Below are 23,500 nucleotides of genomic sequence, written 5' to 3'. Positions count from 1 at the left end.
GACCCAAGATTTAATTTCCAAATGTGGAGTTAGAGATTATGAATGCAAAGCCTTCTTCATTCAGTGACTTATTTTTTGTGAGACAAGATTCACGGAAAGAGAAAATATGGCATGTACTGTTTTATGACCCAGAATACAGCTTAATTACCTTATCAACAGAAATTCCACTTGGTCTCTGACTAAACACCCCAGTTCACTGTTGCCATGATAAGCTGTCATGCTTGCTTTCCTTTTTTCAAAAAAAAAAAAAATATATGTATATTTATTTATCTATCTATCTATCTATTTATTTATTTTTTAAGTAGGCTCCACACCCAACATGGGGCTTGAACTCATGACCCCAAGATCAAGAGTCAAGTGCTCTACTGACTGAACCAGCCAGGCGCCCCATCATGCTTTCTTTCTAATCATGTTCTGTTACTCTCTCCTCCCCCCACCCCGCAAGGCATATGAAAGTGGATGTGCGATAAATAATGTGAAAATGGAAGGATAGTAATCTATTGTGCTATTCTAGTTTGTATCCTTTTTGCTTCCTCTTAGCTGCCCAACGTCTCTGGTTTTTCCTCTTTCTTACCCAAATGTGTTTTCAGGCAAGGATCAGAAGCTCCTTTACCCTGAGCCTCAAACAGCTACTAAAAGCTGTATGTGTTACTTTGTCTAGGGATCAAAATCAGGCCACAAGTGTTAAACTCTAATAAAATAATGTCAAGCATTCGTCCTCTCTTCTCGTGCAGCTCATCTTGTCAGCTTCACCTTCAAATTACATACAGCATCTGAACGCTTCACTCGCTTCCATTGCTGCCACCCTCTGGCGTGAACCACGGACATCTGGACTCAGCCATAGCTTCCTAAATTATGTCTCTGACTGCTGTCCGTCTCCTGTCCTGCCCACACAGCCAAAGTGATGAAGGCAATGCTTTTAAAGTCAGGTCATTCCACACCCTTGGTGCGTGTTTCCCAGTTCTTTCAGGAAAAAAAGGAAATGTCTTGACAGTGATTTCCACGGTCCTCCTGCTCTGACCCCTCTCTGTCCTCATCTCCTCCTACTTTCATCCTTAGTCATTTTCCTCTTGGCCTTTCTGCTGTTCTTCCAGCTGTGGACCTTTGCATTTCCCCAGATACAGACAGGGCTCCCTTGTTCCCTTTCCTTCATGCTCTTGGTCAAATGGCACTGTATCAGAGAGGCTTTCCTTGGCCACTGTATAAAAAACAGGAACCCTGTGTCCCCATGCAGCCGTATTTGTCCTTGCCCACATTATTTTCTCCACGTCGCTTATCAACACCTGATTTATTATGTATTCTTGGTTTGGCTGTTTTGTTCATTACCACATCCCCAGTGCCTAGAGCTGAGCCTCAGCCCAAAAGCTTCTTGAATGAATGAGTAAATTATCCATCAACTTGATCAAAATTACCTACTAAGGAGTCCCTATCCCAAAGCCTCTGACATTACTCTCGGTAGGGGAGACATTAAAAAAAAATTTCCATATATAAGCATTTTCCCATTCTAGGGATACAGATATTTCCATGTATGGATGTTCTCCAGTGAATTTCACTTAAACAAAATGAAAAGGAACTTGGAAGGAGAAATAGTACAGAATAAATTGATGTTAGACTCTTTGCTTGCTTTAAGGAATTGACCATCTGAAGTCAATGTACGGGCAGTATTTGATTATATACATATTTCCTTTTTTAATTAACATATCTGCATAGTTGTGAGCATTGTACCACGTCCCTAAAGGCGTTAATAAATTTGGAGTTACATGGAAATGCATATGACTGTTGGCATCGCTGGTTGAAGGGCTCTCTTTCAGTTACTGAGTTTACATTGTATTCAATGATAGAGGACAAAAGGGAACTGTACAATGTCATTTAATGCAAGACAGGCTTAAAAAAAACAAACGATGCTTACTTTTAAACTACTATTTAAATGAGAGAAATTTTATCGTGGACATAAACATTTAGCCAGTCACCATTAACAGTATTGTTTTGTCCTCACCAGAGCACGTTTTCTGGGCAGCTTTGTGGGTAGCCCCTCGGGAATAGCACACCTTCCCTGTGTGTAGCCCAGGTGTGGGGTCCCCGGGGTCTCCGATGGACATGGTTTATGCCATTGAACTTCTCGGAATGGGCTTTTGGGAGGAATACACGTTCGCCCCTATGCCCATAGAACAAGATGCTGCCATGTGTGGCACTGAAGAGAAGGCTTCTAATTTAAAAAAGAAATCACTGAATTTGCAGATGCTAAGATTCTCGCTGTCAGAATAATCTCTGACGTGCATTTGGTAACTGAGCTGAGGCAGAAAATCCAGAGAGGCCAGAAGAGGCACATAGCCGCTTTTGAGAGTTTTATCTGTGACTTCACTTATCGAATTCCTTAAAGTGTCTAACAGACAGGGCTCTGGTTTTCCCGTCCCGAAATATGGTTATTAGAATAAATGATCCTTAGCATTCTCTTCCAGCTCGAGTTCCTTTGGTCACTGTTATTAAAGAAGGTAGGCTATGTTTGCTTAGGGGAAAACCTAGTGACGTATTAGAGGTAAAGAGATTTAGGGGTTAAAAAAGGCAGTTGTGAGACAAATACAATGGAAATGTTACATAGAAGAAAGGGGAAGTGTGAACATCCGTTCCCCGATACATGTAGGGTCATCTATGAGAGCCAGGGTCTCTCTCTTCTCCCACCCTCAAGGAGGAAGGGGTGCAAGAGGTTGGAATGAGGTTCTCAGGCATCCTGTGACTTTCCCCTCCAAAGGGAAAATGGATTGACATCTGTCTGATGTGGATGCACTAGGTCTATTCTGCCTGGACGCAGCAGATGGCTTAGCTTGCTGAATACTCTCAGCTCCTCCCGGGTTGGCCAGCCAGGATTTATGTTTATAATATACTTATGCCTGTGGCAGAGAAGACCATCAATTCAGTCTGCATTGCCAAATAACGTGCTAATTTGCCTGGCCGGTCTAGTACATACTGTCATTATGGGACTCCCTCGACTGTCAAGTGCAGGCCTATTATGCTGATTTTCTGGACTTGCACTGTCGAGAAGAAACTTGGGCATTATATGCCTTTTTTTTCTTTTATAAAGTCATACTCGGACTTGAGCAATGGTTTGCCCCCTTTTAACTGGGGTACTTCAAAGGCTTGGCCATCGACAAATGCAAAGTCTGGTCCTCAGATGCTTGCTTTCAGTTGCTATAGCTCTGTGGAAAATGATAGCATGACTCTGAAAGACTGTTCACTTGATCTTTTTATACCACTGCTCCTTATAACGTGAAAATCCTTTGTGGTAAAGGATAATTCTATTAATGAAGCCATTCGCACTTCACCACCTAGACAAGTGACTTTCTGAATAAGGTTTTGGCAGAAGAAATCAATCTCATTATACCTGCAGCTCCTCCGGGACCCAAATCTGAGCATCATTAGTCAGCAGAAGCCTCTTGACTGTTCTTATTGGTAATGGCATACATACATCTGGATGATCACCATGAGCAAGAGAAACACACATCCCCAAAGGACCAGGTCTGGATACATAATGGCTCTGACAATGATTGGGCACACCCCATTTCTCACCTTTCTCTCCCCACTCCGGGCTGATACGAATTCATAGTAGTGTCAACAACATTCTGACCTGCATGGGGCCCGTAGGGTTTTCTGCTGCATAACCTCACGTGTACATCCAGCTTGTCTCCTTCAAGATTATGCAGCTCTACTTACACTTGCAGCTTATGTTCTTGATTGCCTGTCTTTGGCAAAGTGGGCCACGTGACCCATTTCTGTGCCAGAAATGCCTTCTCTGGAGGGTTCCAGAGAGAGCTGGGGGAATGGCAGCTGCACGGGGTTGTGGCTGTTGGCATCACGAGGCAGAGGATGGGAGTTCAGAACACCTCTCGCCCTCTGATCCCACTGCCTGCTTCCTCCTTGAGGGCCCTCTCAGAGGCTCTCCCTGTCCTGCACTGATCACAGCAGATGAAGCAGGCAGCATGGTTTAGGCCGAGGCTCTCAAAATATTTCCCTTGGGCCACTTCCATTGAACCAGCTGGAGTATCTGTTACAAACCAGATTGCTTTTGACCCAGACCATATGACTCAGCATATCTCTGGGTGAGGCCTAGGAACTCCATTTCAAAGAGGGTTTTTTTTTTTGGTTGTCTGTATGGTACACAAATATTGGAAGCCATTGGCCTACGGGTGTACTTAATAGAGAAAAATTAATGTTCCCTTCATTTGTATTATTTTGACTCCCACTGCGTATAGCTAATCAGATATAACTAAAATTGTTCTCTTTTGCACTTAGCAGGATGTAAACATTTTGCAGAACATGAGTTTTCCGAGATGTCCCTAACCACGTCCTTTCTTCCATGCCTGTTTCTAAGTTTGGTCATGTTTTTCAACTTTTTGGAGCAATGGCTCAGCTTTTAAAATCCAATCCTATTACTTTGTCTGCTATCAGCCCCCTTAGCTGCTGTCAGGTGGCTCACCCAGGCTCCTAAGTGATGTGATATTTCTGCTACTGTTGCCTGAGAATTAAGTGGGAATGAATTTGGCTGCACCTCCCAGCCTGGGTAACTTCTTGGCATTACACAAGATTGCGTGTGTCCCGTCTTTGTGATTCCTGATAAAACTGCACTATTGGAGGAAGGATTGGGTGAAAGTGGCATAATAAAAATGGCCACAAATTATTTCAGAGGTGAGGGGGTCTATGGACCTTCCCTTGAATCTCGACAGGCTTTGTCATCCTCTTTATGATTCCGTGGCAAGGCATCCTGCCAAGCTGCCAAGTGTGAGTTAGAACTACTGTAGTCTCTGGATCAGCTCAGTCTCAGCTGAAACCACAGGAGGACCCAGTCCAGGCCTCATAAGAGCAGATGAACTGCTCAGCCAAGCCCTGCCTGAATTCCGGGCCCACCGAATCGTGAGATGATAAAAGAGTTACTGTGCTTTGTTTTTAATTTTTTAAAAGGGTTATTGTTTTGAAGGCACAAAATTTTGGGGAAGTTTGCCATGTGGGAATAGCTAACTAGATATATGTGTGTGTTGGGGGGGTAACCCTGTTGCTACACTAACTTATTCTCATCAACACATGGAGTTGTTATTTTTACATCTGGAGGGATTAAATTAGAAAACCAGCAGCAATATTGGTAACAATAACTCAAAACAATAAAATGCCTGAATAATACTTACCAGAACATAAATTATGTGCCAACTAAGTAAAACATATGCTTTAGCTAATGAACTCAGGGCAATTTAAGGATATTTCTTGATTTATAAAACCATGTACTTCCTGGTATTTAGGAGGGAAATGAATATAAATTGAGCCAAATATTTAATGGAGGAAACAGGCACTGAGAAATTAAACTGGTTGCTTAAATGGTTACAACAGTAGGTCAATAACTGTTCATCTATAAACTAAATACCATAGGCCAGTGTCTTTCAAACTTCTTTGGTTGCAATTCACAGTAGTAAACATTTTACTTGGACCTTGTATATATACGTCACCTCTGGAGCAAACTTAATGAAATACTACTTACCCTTATTACATATAATGATTCTAATATATATTTTTTTCTTCTGAAAAATGCCGGCCAAACATACTGCATAAATTTCATGACCTATTAATGGGTTACACATTACAGTATGGACAAAACTGGTCCAGACACCGAGTTTCATGGGACCAGGGTGTCTGTCCTTTTCACCATTATGTACACAGGTGCTTAGAAATTTCTGTTGTATAGAGGGTACTCAAGCATTTAATGAATGAGTGAATTCAATGACTGTAGTTCTAATTTATTAAAATGGGTAAGATATTAATCACAAGTCAGGAAACCCAGTGTTGATTCTTGAATCATTGTATATCTTTGAGAAGTATGAGCCCACAAGTAAAACTATTTTGAATAAAAGATAAAGAATTACAAATAATGGGTTAATGTATTTACTTATACACTTTGAAATGCCCAGAGGTATCACATGACTACTTCTTCACCTTATTATTTTAATAACACTTCATTAATATAGATTAGAGAAAAACTATTTAAAAAATGAAGTCTTTTTTGAAGAAAAAAAATTTACCTAAAATTTCACTGAGTAACAAAATTGTTCTAAAATGTTGGGCTGGGTAGATGCTGACTTTGAATTATTAATTGGGCCACTAGCAGATTAGCATTCTGAGTGAAAGCTTTATGCAGGTCCATTGTGGTCAAAATACATTATTTTTGTGTAAATGGATATTTTTAAAATTCTGAAGAGAGACTTGGTTGGGTCAAGTGCCCTTGTTATCCCTTGAGGAATTTATTAATTCCTAGCATATATATCAGGAAATGCTGCCATTTCAAAATTACTGAGGTTTGCATGTATCCATGTGTGTGGAAGATTTAGGGACCTTGTTCAGTTGTTTGAATAACAACCAGGAACTCTGAGCTCTGAGAACAAGATGACTTTTGCTCGGAAGTAAATCTTGCTGCGAGCCTAGGGTAACTTTCCTGTTGTTCTCCCAGTAAAGCCTACCTTGGACCTAACTTCCCCAGCTTGCACGAGTCAAGTGGCTTGTTGGAGTTTGATACAGTAGTTTGATGCACTGCCTTTGAAATCAGAGAAACTGACTCTAAATTCCAGTTGGGCCACTTTCAGCATGTGGGATGCTGGTTTCTGGATGTCCGGGCATTGTGTGCATTAAATAACCTACAACACACGTGCACACGTGTGTGTAACCTTGAGCACCATGCACAGCAGATAGAGAACACTCAGTTAATGATAGTTTCTGCTCTTATTGTTGTTGTTTTGTTTTGTTATTGCCAGTTCTTTCTTGTCTGGACTCGCCAGCTGTTATAGTTGGGCTCTAGAAAAGAGATTTGTTTGCTCAAGAAATAAGCAGTTTTCTCTAAGGTCCAGGGAAAATTATTTTACAAGTTTTACCTTGTCCTGGGACTCAGCCATGGGGACACCCGGCACTTGTGGCTGGAAAGACAGTCACATTCCTATCTCCCTATCTCCACCCTATCCCTGTCTCCACAACCCTAACTCCATGTGGAGTTGTGCCGGGAACACCTGCTTTCAGCCCGAAGCCTTGCCTTTGTTTGCTGGGGGAAGGGCAGCCCTGTTATGTTTCATACTTTGTTGCAGAAACTGGGGCACTAATGTGATTGCTTGGTCTGTGATGCTGAGCTATTTTGAAGCATCCTTTCCCATCGACTCGAGGCAAAATGGTGAAGTAGTCATTTGTCTCTGTCACTCCAGTCTTCCTTCCCCCTCCTGTGGCTTCACCCCTCCTCCCTCACCACCCCCCCCCCACACCCTTGTCACAGTGAATTTCTCTTGCTTCATACCACAGAGAAGCTGAAAATGGCTTAAAACGCTGTCCCCTTTAGGTACCTTGTGCCTAATAATTAAATGAGTGATTCGCTAAGGGTAGTGTTTCAGATATTTGCAGGCCAGCAGGAGAGACCGCGTGGACTAGAGCATTCCTCTGCTGTCCTGCCCTTGACACTGCTTCTCAGCTGGCTCGTAGCTGAAAAGCATCGTGTCAGGGAAGCCCGAGGAAGATGTACTCCAGCATTTTTCAAGGGTGTTCCATGGGAACACATTAGCTGGTTTAACTGTGGTCGAATACGTTTAAGAAACAGTAAATAGAGGTTAAACAGGCTGCCTTGCGTTAGGGTTTCTTAAGACTAACACGCTCACGTTCAGGGAGGTGCTTTGAACTTCCAAGGGGGTATTTAGGATGTACCATTTTCCATCTTACTCAGTCATCTTCCCTTTTAAATTTTTCATGAAGCGCCTTCATCATCTCTGTGACATAGAACATCCTTTACAGAGCACCAGTCTGGTCCAACCCTCTAGGCTAATGAGTAAAGTAAGGCTGCGAATAGTAGAGTGAGGTGCTCAGGGTTACCCCCTGAACTGATTGCAGAGTCAGGACTAGGGAGTAGGTTCTCTGACTCCACAACGTGGCCAGACATCCTAACTGCTGCTGCGAATTTAATGTTTGTCTTCCCTGCTAGACTGCCCGCACTACCAAAACGGGAGCTTTGATTTGTCTACTCACCTCTGTATCCCTTGCATCTAGCACGGTACCTGACACATGTGGTTGAACCAGGACTTACTAAAATCAAATTGAGATTGTTCACGGGGATGGACGTTTGTTATCCTTGCCTGACTATGTCCTTGGCTTCCCCTCTGAGTGTGCTCCCTATTCGGTGCCGTTCACGGACGGGTCAGCGCCGAGTTCTGTACTTACACTGAGAATACGTGGTCCCCGTTCCGCTGACACTGAACCTATTGAGGTGCAGTCTGTGTGTGACCACATTCTTCTGGGGTTGGAACAGGATGATGTGCACCTTGGGTGCAAACAGACAGCCCAGGACCACAAAGCCACTTAGGCTAACGGAGATGCACATGGTTGTGGTCTGCACCTACAAGAAAAGGTGGCCTAGTTAAATGCCCGGCTGTAAATTCAATCATGTGGCCTACTGAAAAGAACACTGAAAAAAGACCAAAGTAAGAAAAAAAAAAAAAAACCCCAAATCATTCACAGTTCTATTGTTAGTATAACCAAACCAAAATAATAACTAAATGGGATCTTCTGAGCTTGGGATGTTTATGGAAACATCACTGAAGATTTGTAAACAAATTCATTTGTGTCGGGTGCTCCTGAAAGCTTGCCAAGACTTTACATGGATTTTCTTGTTCTGTTTGTTTTCTTCTTTATATTTGTGGAAAGATGTTTCTGCAGAACCACCTAAGTCAGAATCCTAAAGAGTAAAATATCAATATTCAGTGATGAAGTGACCAGATTGCTGATGGTTTCAGTCAATCAACTTGGCTTGTTTAAGGTTTACTATAATCATGAACAAATTGGGACCTTTTACATTTTTCTCCATCTCTCTTTTTTTTTTTTTGCTAGGAGTTCTACCTATCAGCTATTGGTTCTCCTACTCAAAATCAGGGAACACTGTCAACTTTCTTCTGGGGTACCCATCTTTAATTATTTCATTGGCACCTCTCTGGAATTTTGATACATCAGGTACTCACTGTTCAGTCATTTTGTTCTCTAGGCTTCCATACACCTGTTCTTGACAGAGGAATTTCACTTGCTTCCTCTTTGCCTCCCCTGAAAGTACACCTCAAAACTAGGTTTTAGCATGTCTTTAATTCATTCATTTGCTTTCACTCTTCATCTTCACTGATCTCATCAACTGTCCTAACTTCAGCTCCCATACATTTTCTGGAAAATCCTATATTAGCTTCTACATATTTTATTGCTTTCGGTACTGAAAAATAGAAATTAATTATTTCTTCTATCAGTTTCTACTCAGAGTAGCTATGGTAAATCCTAAGGTGATTTTAGATTTCTTTGTCCTTTTTCTCCAGGCAATGCTGTTACCAGGTAGCATAATCTCTTATGCCCTAAAGTGTCCGACCTTCTTCTCTAATCAAAGAAACCTGAAGACTGAACAATTAACTGGAGAAGCCACATAACATTAGGAGGCTGCATTCTGTTTTTGACTAAAAAAAAAATTCAGGTTATACTTATAGCATAATTCTTCAGACTCTGGGTTTACTTTATATGCTAAAAGCACAATCTGTCCTCTCTATTTTAAACCTCTTTTCCCTTTTAACTGTCCAACTTGGCCCCCGCATTGCAGGCTCCTTTCCCTTTTGCTAACTGCTCAGAAAAGAGTCCACTATCTCATTCCACAATGTAAAAGCCTTGATAAATCATAACTGTGTTATTTATAGCAAGCCCAATTTCTGGTGTAATTTGTTTTTATTTTTACATAGATAATATCAGAACTGTCTTCTTCCTTTAGAACTCTACTTCTCCATCCTCAGCTTTGACTGTGGAGCCAAGAGGAGAGATATCAGATATTATTGTGAGGGTAAGGCAAGTTCAAATGTGCCAGTTTTCAAGGAAACCTTTTCTAAAAACATGTCTATAACGTTGAAGCTGCCCACACTCGAACACATTAAAAGGAGAGGAGAGGCTTTTATGAGGAAGATATATCGGAAAGAGCCATGCTATGAGTTGTAGACCCTTCCTCTCCGAAGGAAGGTTGTGCTCATCTCCTCACCTCAGGCCTAGAGAGGAGAGCTTCACTATGACCATTCACAGAAGGTTTGAGGTTTTCCTGCAGGGGGAAGATGCCCTGGTTTGGAGCCTGATTCCTGTCTTGGAAATCTAGAAGGTGAGAAAAGACTAATTACTTTCTTGGCAGAGCTTGCTACTATACTAAGACTGTCCTTTACTGTAAGAATTTATCAAAACAAAGGATATGTGAGTGTCATGTATGGACAAGCTGGGCCACACTAGACAGAGCCATCAAGGGTAGTCTTCAGCCCATGTGGAGGAGCTTGGAGTCCTTCCTAGAAAGAGGCCAGTGGCAGGGTATACCTGGGTGCCCTGGGACTGAGGATGGAGCCACAAGGGACAACTTAGAATAGGATTTGCCAGCCGACTCACTCAAGGGCCAGCAGGAGAAAAGAAAGCAGCTGGAAATTTCTGAAGATTGCATGAAAACAACTCTTAATCACCTTCCAGGTATCCTAAGGATGTGTGTTTAACAAATACTGTGGAGATCATAAAACCATCCAGTTATGTGAGAACTGTCCTGCTTCTTCCTTATTACGTTTTAACCAGGGCTGAGAGGGAAACAGCAACTGGTGGACTGGGGAGTGTGAACAAAGGGAAAAGAAAAGTCAGGCACTGCAGGCTCTCAGCCTGAGGCAGGCCGGACTTTGGGAGAAAATGAGGATTGATGTTAAGTCAAGGTATGGCTTTGAGAATTACCCAGGACTAGACATTTTAATTTCCTAATAGAGACTATTTTTCATTGAAAATGATTGTAGGACCATATTACCTAAGAGCGCACATTCATGGGCCTACAAAGTTTGTGAGCATTTTCATTCATTGCTCTATCCCCAGCACCAGAATGGGGCCTCACATATGGTGAACACTCAGGATTTGAATGTGCCCACTGGGATTTTCATCCAGGGGTGGGGGATTATTATGCTCATAGAATACTAAAGGGGCAAGCGGCGGCAAAACTAAAGATGCATGTTGGTCATAGTTTATGCAGCATATTATTTAATATAATTGTTTTAATTTGACAACTTTTAGTCTTCTTACAAGCCCAAGTAGTAGCCTCATAAATTCAATTGTCCAGTTCCTTTAATAAGTCATACTACTGAGTCTGTATTTATCTGTAATTCTTTGTTCTGCCTCTTTGAAGCCCTTGCTGCTTTGATCTTCCTCAAACTCCTAGCACTATTTGACGTGGTTAATTACTTCCTTCTTTTTGGCTTCCTAGACATCCTTCCTTCCCTCACTGAAAGTTCCTTGTCTTAGTTTTCTTTGTTGGCTTTTTTGCTTCTCCCTGAACTTTAAGTGTTGGCGCGTCCCAGACCTCAGTTTGGATTCTCTTTTCTTCATCACCTCATCAAGTTCCTTGGCTTAAATAGGTCCTATGTTGATGTTGTTCAAATATTTATTACTAGTTCCAACCTGTCTTCTGGGCTTCCAGACATATATTCAGTTGCTATCTTGGCATATTGTCTTGGATATGTACTAGGCATATTGGGATTAATTTGTGAGCAAAACGGATCCCTTCCCCCAAATGTTTCCACTTGAGTAAGTGACATCAAATCCCACCCGATTGTGCAAGCCCAAAACCTGGGAGTCATCCTTGATTTTGCCTTTTCTCTTACACCCACACATCCAGTCCCATAGCAAGTTCTGTTTGTTCTTTTGGAAGATAATTCTCTATGGTGTCTTGTGCTTCTAAAATGTCTTTCAAGCACAAGCCCTGACTGCCTTTGTTCTGGACTTTCTTTTCAGGTATATGAGTAGAGCAAAGAGACTTAGAAGTCGGAGACAGCGCCTATTTGTGGAGCAAAGAGCCAGCATATCATCCATTATGGAAGGTTCAGGTTCCTGAAGCTCCCGGTCCCTGCCCTGTGCTGCCACCACTGTCTATGTGGTGGTCATGTGGCCCACTTCGCACAGCTCATGGGGAGTGGAGCCCAAGGGACCAGAGCCAATGCCGACCCTCTGGCTACCACTATTGCTTTGAGTCATAAAGGCTTTTTTGTCAGCCTCAACAAAACCCTGGCAAGCTAACGTGTTACCTTACAAGTAGAGTCAAGTCTCAGATGATGCAGTCTTTGACAGTTTTGGCAATGAGATCGGAATGGCTTTCTCAAAGAGGGCCGTAGGGGCTGAATTAACAAAATTTGAGAGAAGTCCATGGGAATCAGTAGCAAACATGTTGCCCAAATTCTCTGGCCAACCAGGCAGTAATAGTGCTCACATTATTCCCTACTAATGAATGAGGTGGATCTGGGGAGGGGCTAAGGGCTGAGTAACTGGGACTAGGTTCAGACAGAGCTGCTAGATCAGTACTGTAATTGTTGCTAACTCTCCTCTAGGGGGTGGGGTGGATTTCCTCCCTAATCTTTTTTTTTTTTTTTTAAAGATTTTATTTATTTATTTGTCAGAGAGAGAGGGTGCACAAGCAGGGGGAGTGGGAGAGGGAGAAGCAGGCTCCCCGCCGAGCAAGGAGCCCGATGCGGGGCTCGATCCCAGGGTGCTGGGATCATGACCTGAGCTGAAGGCAGATGCTTAACCGACTGAGCCACCCAGGTATCCCGATTTCCTTCCTAATCTGATCCAGGTCCTGAGTGGGCAGAAAGTTTGACTCCCTCTCACATCCAACTTGCAGAGACATACACCTATACTGAGCATGAAAGGAGGGACCTTCAGAGAAGGCAGACACCGGGTGAATCACCTGCACTTTGGCTGATTCTCCTGGGAGCTGAGGCCCGGGTGCATAAACCCTTGCTAAAGAAGAATGGCAGCAGCTGGGCCCTGCTAGGGCTCATGCCCCGCTGTGGTCTCTCATACTAAATTTAGATCCATTCCAAGATGACAAAGGTCTCTCCGTTTTTTGCAGCAGAACCTGGCAGCAAAAAAAGGAGCCTTGGCTGTCTCTGCAGGATTTCCCTGAGACAGAAAAATGCTCTGGAAAACCATAGATGAGGCACTGATTAGTATTTGGGCTCTTATTGACTTGGATTGGGTTTAAAATGCTGACAAAGGGGCTGTACTCAAGAATGAAAGAGTGAAAGAGACACAAGGAAATCTAAATTCTTGCAATTGGCAAGCACTGGACAACTTCCCCAGTCCTTATGTTAAAACCAGGCAAGATGCTAAGAGATGTCACAATGAGACAGCAAAGGCCCTGGATTAAGATGGACTTCTTTAAAAAAAGTCCCTGCCGTGTGAGTCAAGGCTGAGTTAGCCTAAGTGCACAAACCATGTGCCCCAGGCAGAAAGCTAGCTGGCTCTGGCTTCTGAGTCAGGGAGTTCCCAAAGTTGAAGTGACAGTAATTTTGATCTTGCCATGCAGTTTAGGGTTTGGGGGGCTCAGAAACATTGGACCTTTGTTCAGTTGAGCCAAGTAGCGGCTGCATGCTTAAAACTGAAAGCTAATGTGTCTTACTTAATGGCATGGAGTTACTCTCTCCCTCTGTGCTGCCTGATTCCTCCTTTACCCTCCACCCTGATTTTAGCTGCTTTGAGGAGAACGATACTTATGGATAGGACCAAAATCTCCCCATCCCCAAGGGTGACTGAAGTCCCATACACACCAGACCCAATACACTGGGAAACTTTGGGGAGGCAAAACCTCCAATTTTTATGCTCTGCTGGTTATAGACAACCAACTCACCATCCTACACTGACCCGCTAAGGGGAAGGCAGGGCTAGGCCTACGAGGAGGCAAGTGAGGCACTTGCTTGAGATGCAGATTTAAGGGGGCATCAAAAACTCAGTAATTAAGAGAAATAATGTTTTATCGCAGTATGTTTTAAAAATAAAAATGAATGCAAAAAACCTATGATGGGGATGCCTGGGTGACTCAGTCGGTTAAGTATCCGACTGTTGATTTTGGTTCAGGTCATGATCTCAGGGTCCTGAGATTGAGCCCTGTGTCGGGCTCCATGCTCCGCGGGGAGTCTGCTTAAGATTCTGTTCCTCTCCCTCTACCCCTCCCCCCTGCTCACATGCACTCTCTCTCTCTAAAATAAATAAATAAATCGTTAAAAAAAAAAAACCTATGATGAACACACTACCAATATTTTAAATAAGGATAGACTCAGTAACAGTGCTGTGGTAGGACAAAATCAGTCTTAAGGCAGATACTGATCCTGTATTGAGAACTGCTTATACAAGGGTCAGTTAGCCCACTTTGCACTGCCTAGTGAAAACTGGGGCCTGGGGCACTTCCATAAATGCTGCACTCTGGCTACAGTGGTGGCTGTGGGTAATAAAGTCCTTTGTCTCTGAATCGGGAGTCTCATGTCTTCTGCCAGCATCCCTAAAACCACGGCAGTCTAACCTGTTGGATTGCAAGATGGGTAAAAACCCTTGACAGTTCTTGACAGGTTCCATCTCCATTGTTAATATTCTACCATGTGATTGGAACACCCACCACAGCCACCTAACCAGTCTCCCCACTTCTGCCCTTACCTTTAAGTCTGTGTCTTCAGCAACTTGAGATATATAGTTATAGATATATAGATATATATTTTTTTGTCCAGAATGTGAGATCATAAAATGTGAGATTAAACTCCTCCACTTAAAATCTTTCAATAGTTTCTTTTTCCATATAGACTGAGATCTAAACTTTTTGCAATGGCCTATAAAGTCCTACATGATTTAGCTTCCCTGCCCACCTTGCATATAAAATCACTCTTCCATCTACTCATTAAACTACAGCCATATATACCTTTCTTTTCCAAGACTTTTTTTTTTTTTTGCCTTGGGGTGTTCATTGTTGCTGTTTCTTTTGACTAGCACATAGAATTCCCATGGCTAGCTCCTTCCCATCCTTCAACAGAGTGTTATGAAATAGACACTAGCGAGGGTGGTGCACATGTTTTGAAAGAATTTGAGATTTGATATATTTTTTTTTAAATCTTCAAAATAGTCAACAGGGGAAAATTGGAATTTCTTTGTAAGTATTTGAACCTTGTCCACATTCCAGTCACCTCCAAAGGCTCTGTCTGCTGTGAGCGAAGTGCTTCATCTGTGCCACACCCTATAAAATCCGTTGGCTTGGTACTCAGAGTACGGTCCTTTGTCTAGCAGCATCTCTACTACCTGAGAGCTTGCCAGAAACCCAGGATCTGGGGCTGCCTCTTTTCTTACTGGATCAGAATCTTTATTTTAGCCAGGCACCCAGGTGAGCTGTCTGCACACTAAAGATTGCGGAGCAGTGTAATAGCATCACCCCCTTTTCCTTCCATCACAGCCCTTGAACCACTGCATGAATTACCCTGAATTTTCGTCAGTTCATTATTTCCTCTCCACCCCTATCCTCCCCTCGCTCCCCACTAGCCTGTAAGTTATACACATTATAAGAGGTGTGTCTGTGTTGACAGCTGTATCTGCAAGGCCCATAATAAGTGCTCAAATAGTTTTGGAAGACACGAATGAACAAAACACTCAGTAATTACTATTAAATCCTTTATGGCTAACTTTCCCTCCAAATATGACCTAGTTTTTATTTGTACCGCTAAAACTATGATTGGATCCCTGATGACTCAGTGTTTGATTCTTACAATATCTTGTGATACAGAAGGAAATGGCCTGGATATTTCTCAAAGATCTTTGAATTTTTGGATTCTTACTCAAGTTCTTGCTTGCTGGGTCTTGGATGCTTGTAATAGCTTCAATTAGTTCTGCTTGTTCTAGGCTCCATTCTTTCAAACCCATCCACCATATTAAGGATAGATAAGCTTGCAGTGTAATATGAAAGGCATGGATTTGCGTCGGAAAAACTTGTCCTACTATTTCTTAACTGTGCCACCTGGGAAGTTAATTATCCCCTGAGTTTGTTTATTCATAGGGATACTAACATTTGCCTTTCAGGATGCTAATGAGGATAAGTGAACTCCCGTATGCAAAGTATCTAGCATAAGTTTGAGAGTTGATCAGTAAGAGTTAGTTCCTATTTTTCCCTCTTACTTTTCATCATGTCACTTTTTGCCTGTGCCAACAACCAACCAAAAGAAAATAAAAATTTAAAAATAGCAGGACCTCAGAGCTTTTACTCATTATTTAAATTCATTATTTAAATGAATTCCTCTGCCTGTTAAAATCTGACCAAGTGGCCAATTCCCATTAGTTTCTCACTAGACTCCTCCCCCCAACCCATTTTCTACTTGAGTAAGACCAATATTCCTGTGTTCTGCTTGGTTCATTCCTGTCTTGCCTCAAGAATATTCCCAGGTGCCTGGGTGGCTCAGATGGTTAAGCGTCTTGCCTTTGGCTCAGGTCACGATCCCAGGGTCCTGGGATCGAATCCCACGTCGGGCTCCCTGCTCAGCGGGGAGCCTGCTTCTCCCTCTGCTTCTCTCTCTCTCTCTCTGTCTCTCATGAATAAATAAATAAAATCTTAAAAAAAAAGATTTATAAAAAAAAAGAATATTCCCTATATGCCTTATATTCTCTAAGCTCTGTAACTGCACTTTCCTACCAAGGTACAGTGTGAACTCCCCCCTCTTGAAGGAGTATTCCTGGAAAGACCATTCTTACTGATCCAACTCTTTTTTTTCAAACCAGTAGGCATTTAAGAGCTTGTATCACCAATTTAATTATAAACTCTTCCGTGTTAATCTTGAATTCTTTCATGCTTGTTAATTTTTTTCCCATCTGGGATATGAGCTTTTTGAAGACAAGAATAGTGCTTTATATTTATTTATAATTCACAATGGGTGGCAAAGTACTGAGTCATATACCTTGTTGACTATTTGATGGCCAAACTCCTACTAGCTGCCTGTAGATGGCTGGGTACTTTTCTAATGCTGCTCATTCTATCTGAACCACCTGCTCTCTCTCTGGGAAATTTTAAATCTCATTCTTGTTCTGGAACTTCTAGAACAGTGGTCCCAAGTTCAAATGCTTATAGTTCATGCATATGCATAAGTGAAGGGAGCCAATTGTAAGCATTCAGGGATTGGTAGTTGTGTGCTCTGTCTAGAGGCTTAAACACTAAGGTCCAGCTCAGTGGACATGCACGAATTTGAGTCCACATGTTTTACTTTGTTAAGAGAAACCAGGAATCTGGATATTCGTATAAAATTCCTCAATTTTCTAATTTTGACAAATATTTCAAAGAATTTCCAAACAGCACATGCCAAACTAAAACCATCTGTGAGAGAGTAAGAGCACGTGATTCATTAGAGCAGGGGTTTTTAGTCTTGGCTGCAAATTAGTCACTTGGGGAGCTTTGAAAAATCCAGATGTCCAGGCCACAGCGCAGGCCAATTAAATGAGAATCTTTGGGGCTGTGCTCCAGGGACAGCCCCAAATACATATTTTTCAAAGCTACCCAGTTGATTCACTGAACAGTCGAATTTGAAAACCAATGTGTTGGAGGCTCCATTCTACCTTCTCATTTCTTTTGCAAATTTAGAATTGGCATTATTTGCAAGGAGTGAGGGCTCAGATGATTTCAGTGTGATTGGATGCCTTAATTAGCCTGGATCTGAGAATGCTCTGCCACCTCTGCCCCTTTTGCCTTATGCCGTGTGGTGAGACTTCTGGTATCGTTCGCTAATCCCACTGAATCAGCTGAGCTCCTATATTGCTATCATGTGAGGGGAAAAAAGTCGTTTTTGGTCTTCTAGAAATAAATGTTAATACACTCAATAAAATTAAATTTTCATAATGCTATTTGTTTACTCAGTATTTTCTGCTCTATTTTCTTGGTAGCTTTTTGGAGAATGAGTAGTTTCAAATCATATATCCAGGGTTAAATAATTAATATTGTAATCAGTTCACAGTCCCCATACCCTAAATCATGTCTGCTGAAGACAGCTTCCTAAGAACTTAAGTCCTTCCAGATCTGTAGGAGTGGATGTGTGCATACAGACAAAGGATGGAGATGGCAGCACTAAAATACATTAGCCCTAGTTGTCCATCTTAATCCCTACACTCTTCGGTTCTAGCTCCCTTGTGGCTCATATGATATGACCTTTGATTTTGCCGATTCAGTTCCAATGTTTTCTCTACTGACACGTTTTCAAAATTTTTTACAGGTGGTCGTAGCATGCCTGACCATTACCCCGACCCTGAACTTAAGTTCTTTATTTTCCTTGTTCTTCCTTTAGTCTGTAGTTTGAGTCACATGGTTGCAAATCATTTAAAAGTTGAGAAACAGGGGCGCCTGGATGGCTCAGTTGTTAAGCGTCTGCCTTCGGCTCAGGTCATGATCCCAGGGTCCTGGGATCGAGCCCCGCCTCGGGCTCCCTGCTCAGCGGGAAGCCTGCTTCTCCTTCTCCCTCTCCCCCTGCTTGTGTTCCCTCTCTCGCTCTGTCTCTCTCTGTCAAATAAATAAATAAAATCTTTAAAAATAAATAAATAAATAAATAAATAAAAGATGAGAAACATTGAGCTTTGCTAGTCTCTTGAGGCCACATTTTAAATAGCTTTGCCTTCTTTTTGAGCTGCAATATTAAAGATTTTGGTAATATAGGAATTGCTGTTAAACAAGATATGGGGACTGTTACAGCCTACAGAAGCACTTTACTTTGTGAAATTATGGTGTAACAAGGAAACATTTTGCCTCTGGAAAAGTTTCTGACAACTTAAGAAATATGGAGAATAAAATCAGTTGCCTCAAGAGAAAAAAATTCTCATCCTCAGTCCATGGAAGATACTAAAATCAGAAATATAAATGCAGAAATAACTGATGGATGGTTTCAACAATTTGAGAAATTATGATAGAATGATGAACTGTTTCTTTCAGAAGAGATGGTAATTATATTGATGCCCAGAAATTTGAACTATGCATTACTAAAAACCTTATGAATAATGACTTAGATTACTTGGATATATACAGTAATATTTTTAACTAATTCAAGGATTTATATATATGTGTGTGTATATATATATATATATATAGCTAGCATGTATCTACAGGAACTAAAATTGTAGAACAAGTATAACAAATTAACATTATGTTTTAATCTATTTTTTTCCTAAAGATTTTATTTATTTATTTGAGAGAGAGAGAGACAGAGACAGCAAGAGAGAACACAGGCAGGGAGGAGAGGGAGAAGCAGGCTTCCCGCTGAGCAGGGAGCCCGATGCGCGACTCGATCGCAGGACCCGGGGATCATGACCCGAGCCGAAGGCAGATGCCCAACGACTGAGCTACCCAGGCACCCCTATTTTAATCTATTTTAGAGAAGGAATGATGCTTATTTGAAGCTTGAGTGAAAGTGTTTAGATCTGATATTGGCTTAATGTTGAAAGTTTCTTTTAATTTACAGATTAATCTGTGGCAGCCAGGTCCTCTTTTGTTTTATTTGAAGTATTCTCACCTGGTTCTTAGTGGGTTTAAGTGTTACCCTCTGGGGAATCCCTTTCTAAATGTAATTAAAAGTTTTAGGTGGGTGCGTGTGTTACATTTTTCTCCTACTAGATTATAGATTGCTTGAATGACCATGTCATTTACGTTTATTTTACTTTCAGTGCCTAGTACGATGCTTTGCGCATAGTATTCACTAATTAAGTGCTTTTAAAACATTGGATTAATTTCCATATATAATAGGATGTTTCATCATGGCGTTTACAATTAACCTAATAACTGAGATGAAATAAGTCTATTTTAAATCCTACATAACAGAACATTGGCAGGATAAGGGAAGAAGGAAAAGAAGAAACCATTCAAAGACTTACTCTGTAATCACTTGATGTCACATAAAATATAGGGAGGAAGGCCAGCCAGATGATGCATGTGGTATACATGGTAAAACCAATGAACTTGGCTTCGTTGAAATTTTCTGGGCACTTCCGAGTTTTGAAGGCGTATACAGTGCATAAGATCACCAGGACCACATCGTAGGTAAGTGAGATCAACATGCTGGAATCTCTGACATTGCATTTTAAGATGACTGTTTCCCGCTTCTCCGGGAGGGTGTACCTCCTGGTGCCTGGAGCCTCCAGGATCAGCCACACAGACACCACCACGATTTGCACCAGTATCAGACCCAGGCAGATGAAAACCTGAGAACTCGGGCTGATGAATTTTGGCCTCTGAGCGCCATTCTTTACCCCATCAAAGATGCGGGCGATGCAGTTTGTCTTGGTCAGCAGGGCTGAGTAACAGACAGCAAAGGAGGTCCCCAGCCCTAGTCGGCGCAGTGCACAGATGACTGGCGATGGCTTTGCAATGAAGAAGAATGTCATGCAGTAGGACAGACTGACCCCAAACAACAAGATGTAACACAGCTCCCGGCCTGATGCTTTGACCAAGGGCGTGTTGTTGTGCTTGATAAAAACAGTCACAACTATGCAGGTACACATAAAACCCAGGCAGGCGATGGTCACTGGCCCAATGGCCCAGGCGTCTTCCCACTTGATGTAGTCCTCGGGAAGATTATAGCAGCCAGACAGGTCTGCAGTAGGCCACTGCCCAAGGCCACAGTCCATACAGGTAAACTCGTCAGCCAGGTATTCGTAGGGCTCACAGGGGATACAGATCCAGCAGCAGACATCCCCCGGTTGCATGTTCTTCATTTCATTGGGGGCACAGGGATCACTGCACTGGGATATGGGGACTGAGTTCCGGGACCAGTGGATCGAGTCAACATCCAGTGATAAGGTTTCCGACCAGTGACCAACCTTCAAGTAGGAGTACCTGCCACCCACGTACTGGAAATTGAACACGTTGTATCGTCCCATTCCGTCTCCAAAAGTGTCAAACTTGACAATGCTATCCACACCTTTATTTGGGTTGAATGGAGCTGTGACACGTGAAGTGAAAGGGGAAAAAAAAAGAACACTGTTTAGGTATCTTAGGTGAGATCAATTAATTTATGTCCCACTCCTAGCAAAACTGAAAAAACAGCAAACAGGGATTCCAAGGCTGAAATAATTGACTACCATTGAGTTTACACATTAAAAGCTACTAGAGTACTCGTGTATTTATGAATTCATTCACTTAACATTTCTGAGTACCTCCTGTGTGCCAAGTGCTAGGGAAAATCATGAGCACACTACAGCGCCTGCCTTCAAAGGAGCTGATTATGTAACAGGGCAACTGGCAAACATAGTCATAGTCTCTGTGGTGTGTGAATATTCATTCCCTCAAAGATTTCACAGTAGGAATCAGGCAAAACTTGTGTCTCATCCTTATTACATATTTATGGTGTATAGACACCAAAATGTTAAATGTTTTCATGAAAATATAGAATTAATAGGAAGAATTTTTCTCTTTCAAAATGAAGAAAAAGTTTTTCGTTACAAATGTACGGTATGCTGCTTTTTTAAACCACTTTTAAACACTGAAGTATAATTGACATTTAATGTTATATTAGTTTCAGGTGTACAGCATGATGATGCTGCGGTTCTATATATTACTCAGTGCTCACCACCGTAAGTGTAGTTATCATCTGTTACCATACAATGTTATTATAATATTATTGACTGAATTCCCTATGCTATACTTTACATCTCCATGAATTAGTCACTTTACAATGGAAGTTTGTACTTCTTAATCCCATTCTGTACCTTTAATCCCCATCCCCTCACTCACCTCCCCTCTGCAACCACCATTTTGTTCTCTGTATTTAAGAGTCTGATTTTTGCTTTTTAGAGTCCACAGACAAGTGAAATCATACGGTATTTGTCTTTTTCTGACTTATTTCACTTAGCATAATGCCTTTGAGGTCATCCATGTTGTCACAAATGGCAAAATCTCACTTCTTTTTTTTATGGCTGAGTAATATTCCATTGCGGTATACATGGTAAAACCAATGAACCCCACACCCCACATCTTTCTTATCCATTCATCTATCAATGGACGCTTGGGTTGCTTCCATATCCTGGCTACTGTAAATAATGCCACAGTAAACATAGGAGTTCATATATCTTTTCGAATTAGTGTTTTTGTTTTCTCTGGGTAAATACCCAAGTAGTGGAATTACTGGATCATATAGTATTTCTATTTGTAATTTTTTAAGGAAGCTCCATGATGTTTTCTACAGTGACTGCACATGGTATGCTTTTAAACAGTTCAGATAATTCAGAAGGGAAAAGAATGGAAACCCACCCATAATCCTTTAACCCTAATATTTTCATGTTTTGGGATATATTCATGCTCTATGTAGCTTGCTTCTATTCGCATAAACACATGTGGCCTGGATATCTTAAAGGCACCAACAGTATATGGGAGCTAGGTGACAGTGCATTAAAGTTGGTTCCTGACTATACAGAGTCAGGAACCCTCTCCCTGTCTCACAGCTTGCTGCAAGGATTCAAGAGGAGCAGATCTCCGAGCATCTAGGTTTCCTGTCTTCCAACTGTTTGTTATCTTGTTTCTCTTGCCAATGTTTGCTGCCACTCTGATCACCCATTTTTATGCTCCCTGCTTTGGTCTGTGTGCTTAATATCTCACACTGTCCTTCTTTAAGCTTTCATTGGATGTAGAAGAAGAATGTTGCTGATATTTACTGATGCACAGACAGACTCTACTAGTTAGGATAGGCTTGCCTGTGTCAGTAAATAGACCCCAAATTGTTCAATGGCTCAAACACAATGGACGTTTACTTCTCCCTCATGAGGCCATCTGAGGTTTGGTTTGTGGGTGTCTCTCCTCCACATGGTGATTTGGGAACCCGGGTTCCTTCCGTCTTGAGGCTGTGCCAATTTCCAGGGTCTCCTCCCCATTGGTAGCCATCCAGTGGAAGGAGAGAACATGAGGCAGGTGTCCCTACTTTTTAAAAGGGTAAACCTAGAAGTGGCACATATCTCCACTCACATCTCATTCAGAGGAAATGAATTTTCCAGGGGCACACCCAGTGTCAAGAGGGGCCGAGAAATGTAGCTTAGCTAATGTGTGCAGCTACAACCCTACTGGGGAATGAGAAAATGGAATTTGGAGGACACTGCGTTCTTACTCCGCAGGGATTTTCTGTCTTTGTTGTCTTCTCCCTGAACTCCCTTCCACCTTCTCTGGGTCTCACGTTGTTCCAGCCAGTGGGGAAACATCTTACCCTTCTTGGGTGAGATGCTTTATGAAGGAGAAGGGTCCCTCATTGAGTTACTTGGGTCCTTGGTGAAAGAAAACTTGACAATTTACCAAGTAGCCCTCTCCTGCTTAGGGCTCATAGGTGCCCCTGGAGACCTGTGTTGGGTGGTTTACCGTAATGTTTCACACCACATATCAAGTCTGTTAGCAAGTGTGGCCCAGTATGCCAAATTTATTCCTCATTTATGATTTTTCTTCTCTTAATGATTTTGTTATCTCACTTGCAATTCAACTGTTTTGTTTTTTCGGTTTTTGGATTTTTTTTTTCCCTTCAGCTTTACTAACTAAACTTTACCTAGCTTTCTGCCACATTCCACGACCCCATCACATACGTCTGTGTGTGTCTGTATTCTAGCTGTGAAATGGCTTCGAGCTCATAGTGAGGCAGAGGGATGTGGTAGATGAAGGCACAGTTTG

At 42.0% G+C, this 23,500-nt stretch overlaps 1 protein-coding gene across 1 annotated transcript in view; it reads right to left on the bottom strand.

Annotated features, from left to right (window-relative positions):
• GRM3 (glutamate metabotropic receptor 3) overlaps positions 1-23,500 on the bottom strand; it is a 97,685-nt gene that overhangs the window by 4,755 nt on the left and 69,430 nt on the right. Inside the window, exons 3-4 of the mRNA XM_021689737.1 lie at positions 19,732-20,798; positions 8,224-8,398 (exon numbers count right to left, since the gene is read on the bottom strand). Coding sequence (XP_021545412.1) covers positions 8,224-8,398; positions 19,732-20,798 — 1,242 coding nt within the window. The remainder of the gene's footprint in view (positions 1-8,223; positions 8,399-19,731; positions 20,799-23,500) is intronic.

This window comes from Neomonachus schauinslandi, chromosome 12, assembly GCF_002201575.2.
Source record: "Neomonachus schauinslandi chromosome 12, ASM220157v2, whole genome shotgun sequence".
Lineage (NCBI taxonomy): Eukaryota > Metazoa > Chordata > Mammalia > Carnivora > Phocidae > Neomonachus > Neomonachus schauinslandi.
The sequence above is the reverse complement of the archived record's forward strand: the minus strand, read 5'-3'. Positions and strand labels throughout refer to the sequence as shown.